Consider the following 5,533-nt stretch of genomic DNA (forward strand, 5'->3'; position numbering starts at 1 on the left):
TAAATAACAATAATAATAAATAAATAAATAAAGGAAAAAGATGCGCCTCCGGGAATGATGGGCGAGTCACGTGCTACTACCGCCCCGAACGCGATTGGTTCAAGGCACGTGCCTTTAAGGCCGTAGTAAGACGTCGTCGGGACACCTCGCAGCCAATCAGAAACTAGAACCCAAAATCCCCGTAGTGGAAGTATTTCAGCCGCACTTAGCGCGTCTTCATGGCCATCCCTAGTTTTTTTAGTGCACTCGACTGGAAAGGTTGTTATCCCTGCGCCATAATTCATAAAAAGAAAAAAAACAACAACTTACGTTTGCGTTTTCGAATTGCGACAGCAAATAGATTTTTTTTGTCCGATTTTGAATTATGTTTTTTTTTCTTAGTCGAAAAACACAAGAGGCGAGTTGTCGAAGACAACCTTTTTTTTAAGGATTTACTAGAATATATATATATATATATATATATATATATATATATGTGTGTGTGTGTGTATGTGTGTGTGTGTGTGTGTGTGTTTTCCCATCCATTTTCTTCGTTTTTTTTTAATTGAAAACACAACGTGTGAAGAGAAACGTGGGTCGTGGTGGTGGGGGTAGTACATTTTATTTTAATTATTATTATTATTATTATTATTATTGTTATTATTATTATTATTATTATTAAGCTTTTTTGCGGGGGGTGTAGTAGGGAATAAGAGAAGAGAACAACGAGGTATTAAGACTGAACCCAATTGAAGTCCAGGCTGTGTCGCGATGGAAGCGAACGATCACCGGCGCCGAGAGGAGTACGATCAGGCTATCCTGCCTCTTCTCCAGGCACCTGGCGACCAGCAGCCTCACCGGGTGACCGACTTCTACATCGACAACATCCTGCGACCGGACTTCGGACGCAGGCGGAAAGACCGGACACCCGGTCGAGAGGAGAACGCCGACGGAGCGTCGAGGCTGGGGGATCCGGACGGAGGGGAGTCTAAAGGCGGTACCACCCAACGTCGAGCCGGGTGGGGGGGCGATGCGAGCTCCAAGGACTTGGTGGTGAGAAAAGCTGACGTGGTAGCCCCCGACGCGCCTCTCAAGCCCCGGGCGGACAGCGGTGATCAGTGCCTCAGCTCTGACTCGGATAGCGGTTCCCAGTCTAGCTCGGCTGGCTCGTCGAAGCCCATGCTGTGGCCCGCGTGGGTGTATTGTACCAGATACTCTGATCGTCCTTCCTCAGGTTAGTCCTCTTTTGATTTCCTTAACGATTTTCTTTCTTTCTTTCTTTCTTTCTTTCTTTCTTTCTTTCTAGCCCTAACCCTGCCCCAGAAATGATGGAGAGCAAAGCATCAACAATAGGGAAAAAAACTACTGGCTTCATAGGCCGTTAGAACTGACCTGTGAGCTATAAATAAGTGTTATATTTAGATTGCATTATTAACGAGTTCACTTCTGAATAAACTTCAAAATCGATATAAATTTTTACTAACACAGATTTTCCTTGGAACTTGTAGACAAAGGTCCGTTCGATAACTCCCAGAACAAATTGGGCGCATTGTACAACGCTCACCAAATTACGGTGTGTGTGTGTGTGTGTGTGTGTGTGTGTGTGTGTGTGTGTATATATATATATATATATATATATATATATATATATATATATATATATATATATATATATATATATATATATATATATATATATATATATATATATATATATACATACGATTTCACGAAATCAAAACAATCATAAATTTTTTTTAATTCTCGAGAAGTTAAAGTCCGAGGCTTTTTTTCCCCAGAAGTCGATCTTAATTCGTCAACAAAATGACCAAACGATTGAGTTATATGAATTGTTTTTTTACTATTGTTTTTAAAGCGTTATAAAGCGCAGGTTAAGCGCACGTCGTAGTCTAAAATCAAGTTTAACGCCATTGTTCCTTCCTTCTCTTTGTTAATGTTCAATTTGCATATTTCTGACAATGGAAATGAGCTAAGAAAAAGGAGATCTAGAACAACTATAATGCAAAAAAGAAAAACATAATACAATAGTTCGTTGGTTTTTCGAGTGATCGGATCTTTTGTGACCACGTTCTTGATAAATATATAGACTATGAACATATACCAAGTATAGGCATAATCCACGCCCAGTAAAATGAACCACCACATAGCATTTAGGTGTATTTATTCTTTTTGTTTAACTCTTTATAATAATAATGTTTCGTTCTCTTCAACTTTATCGCTTCTTATATTTCCACGAACACGACAGATTTATTCGATTGGCTTGTATCTAATCTAAGCGACCTTCTCGACTGGATTATTAAATATGCACGATGCCTTGCAATATTGTTTGGGAAAAGCGTGCATCCCCAATGTGGGGGGGGGGGGGGGGGGCTGGCTGTCTACGCTGCTGTGTAGAAACGAATGGGTATCCTCGATGCGTTCACCTAACGAAAAAATAAATAAATATATATATATTGAAGAATGTTTATTATTATTATTATTATTATTATTATTATTATTATTATTAAGCCGTTGACTGGTAAAAAAAAAGTTACATCTTGCTCCGGGCCAATGTTGGACCAGAATGGACCACAATGAACCATCGAAGCCGGTCGAAGCCCACCCCCCTCGCCCAAAAAAATAAAAATAAAATCGAGGTGATCACTGCATAATAATGTCGAAATCGATCCCAAAAAAGGAAAATGAAAAAAATACTGTTATTATAATGAAGTTATTCAATGGTATTAATATACCCTTTCCAGTAGACCCGCCGTTAAGAAGGTATTCTTCTCCACCGACGCGTCTCTTTTTGTTAAATAAAAATGTCGTCTGACCTTAGACGTGTATAATGGTTTTTTTTTAATGAAACATTAGCCTTAAGAAACAAAAACTTAGTTCCTATGGTAACAAGGAACGAAAGAGGCGCCTAACCCCCCCACCCCATCCGCTCCCTATAAGCCAAACCTCCATTTCTACCCCCACCCCCTCTTTTTGACTATACTCTAAATTCTAAAGCGGTTGTGACTCAGATGAAGCTAATGGAGACGCAAGGGCATCCTACATAGAGGGTGATACCGTAGGAAACCGCTATATTTGTCTACACTTAAAGACCGTAAGAAAGGACACCTCGGAGTATTTTGGACCAACTTGCTTTGATTCGTTAAACCTATTTATTAATTTTTTGTTTGTTTTTTCTCAACTTTAAATCAACACCTCCCATTTCTTAATTTTAGGCCAAGAGAGCCTGAAAATAAGAAAAACACAGAAGAACAAGTTTAACAAAATTTAAGCTTTTATTATTATTTGTATGTATGCGATATCTGCTTTTATAGGCTATATGTAAATCCAATCATTCTATTTACCAGTGTATAAGGTCTATCTATACTGGTGATATTGCGCTTATGAACCTTAATAATGATGAAGACGATGATGATTAACACATTAGTCCACGACTCTAGGATCCGATCCATTATGGCGATTACAATTTTTGCCCCCAAGGAAACCGATACCTATACGACCTATACGATCCGACACTCAACGCTGTGTGACCCCCCCCCCCCCCCCCGACCATGCAGGGCCCAGATCTCGTAAACCAAAGAGTACCAAGACCACGGCCGGGGCGGCGAACGGCGGTGGCGGCAGCAGCAGCGGAAGCCGGGACGACAAGCGTCCCAGGACGGCCTTCACCCCCGAGCAGCTCCAACGGCTCAAGACCGAGTTCCAGACCAACCGCTACCTGACCGAGCAGAGGAGGCAGGTGCTGGCCGGGGAGCTCGGACTCAACGAGTCCCAGATCAAGATCTGGTTCCAGAACAAGAGGGCCAAGATCAAAAAGGCCACGGGGAGCAAGAACTCGCTGGCCCTGCACTTGATGGCCCAGGGACTGTACAACCATTCCACGGCGTGCAGGGACAAGTCGGACAGCGAGTAGGGGGGTGGTCGAGGGTGAGGGGAGCGGGTCCCACCTTAACCCGCACTTGAACGATGCAATAAATACTTTCTTAAAGGGCCACTGTCGTCATAAAATACCAGCATTAACTAGAAGCAATACGACGTCGTTTTTTTCCCGTTTCTGTTTAAAACTCCACTGACCGTAGTCTGACCGTATCTATATTATATTATATATTAATGAAGAGTCTATGCTAAAAATCCAAAGATTTCCCTTGTTTTGTTTCTTCTCTCTGCTGCATTCTGGAAAATGTGAATTCAATATAGCCTCGTTTCATTTTTCTCTTCCCCACCACCACATTATTTTGTTCTATCTGATTTTATCTTTCGTTTTATTGTGCTTGGCCTACTTTTAGGGAATTATTATTATTTTTTAACCAATGTCTGTTTTTGTGTGAGCATATCTACTTCTTTATTTAGATTTATGTGTCCTGGAATTTGGGAATATAACGATTTTTTTTACATCTAATTAAGAAAAAAGTACTGCATTATAAGCTATCTGGTGAATAGTGAGTAATTATACATTTTATATGCACATGGAGGGGCTGCAGGGCTGCAGACAGCCTTCAAGAGAGGGTGGTCTTTAATCTTTTTTAATTTTTATTTTTTAACCAAAAGGTGGGCCTTACTCGACCTTCACTGCCTGCTTTGCCAAACGACACTGGACAACGTTTTAGTCAATTTCTCATGGACTGGTTATATTATTATTATTATTATTATTATTATTATTATTATCATCATCATCATCAATATCAGACTTTGGACCACGATTTTACCAGCATTACCCACCTACAACATGGCCAAACAATGTTTTCTCAACTCATGTTGTCTAGAAAGATGCCCAATGTATAATTTGCATAGAAGGGCTTTCAGAATGATGGACCGATCTGGACCTAAACACATCACAGTAGTGGCTATGAGCATATTGTGTCCTGTAGTATGGTTTGATTAAAGTGCCCCCCATCATCATCATTATCATCATTATTGATATTTTGGCCATGCAGTGTATTCAAGCAAGAATGGTTATTATTGGCCCTCATTGAAGTCATGATCATATTATTTTCCTATTAGTCTCCCAACAGGAAAGACCAGCAAGATCTTTAATCACAAGATCCCATGTTTACTTATCAGCGTCTTTTTGTGTCCGGACTCATTATGGGGGGAGAGGGGGGGGTACTGTCGCAGATGTTTGGTAAACCTGTAAGCGCTATCATTGTGGGTTGACTTTCCCATTTAAAAAAAAAAGGTACACAACGAATGGAGTCTATGGCCAATTGCAGAATCATGGACCTTTATCCATTCGCACTTCGATGAATGTTCAGGAGACAAGTCTGTTACTAGGAACAACAGCGATATTAATATTTATAGCACACCATCTATAGCCATGGGTATTTGGATATGGAGGTTGTGAGGTGTTTACATAACTTATTTATCATGCAATAACTTTTTTTCTCTTCCTTCCAATCGAACATTTGCAAAGCTTTTAAAAACTGCGAATCAGGTTGTTGAGTGTCCATGCAAAGCCGTGATCTATAGGATGGTGTGAACGAAGGGTTACATTAAGTGTTCCAAACACAATTTCCGCATAGAAATCCAAAACTGGATG

The 5,533-nt window shown here is 40.4% G+C and overlaps 1 protein-coding gene across 1 annotated transcript; it reads left to right on the forward strand.

Moving 5' to 3' along the window:
* Positions 1-750: 750 nt before the first annotated feature.
* LOC307238285 (homeobox protein engrailed-2b-like) lies at positions 751-3,910 on the forward strand (the record flags this gene model as incomplete). The annotated part of the gene is made up of 2 exons (XM_080011218.1): positions 751-1,213; positions 3,555-3,910. 2 exons carry the CDS (start codon positions 751-753, stop codon positions 3,908-3,910), a joined length of 819 nt encoding a protein of 272 aa, XP_079867344.1.
* Positions 3,911-5,533: the final 1,623 nt, after the last annotated feature.

The sequence above is a fragment of the Zeus faber genome (assembly GCF_960531495.2).
Source record: "Zeus faber genome assembly, chromosome: 12".
Classification (NCBI taxonomy): Eukaryota; Metazoa; Chordata; class Actinopteri; order Zeiformes; family Zeidae; genus Zeus; species Zeus faber.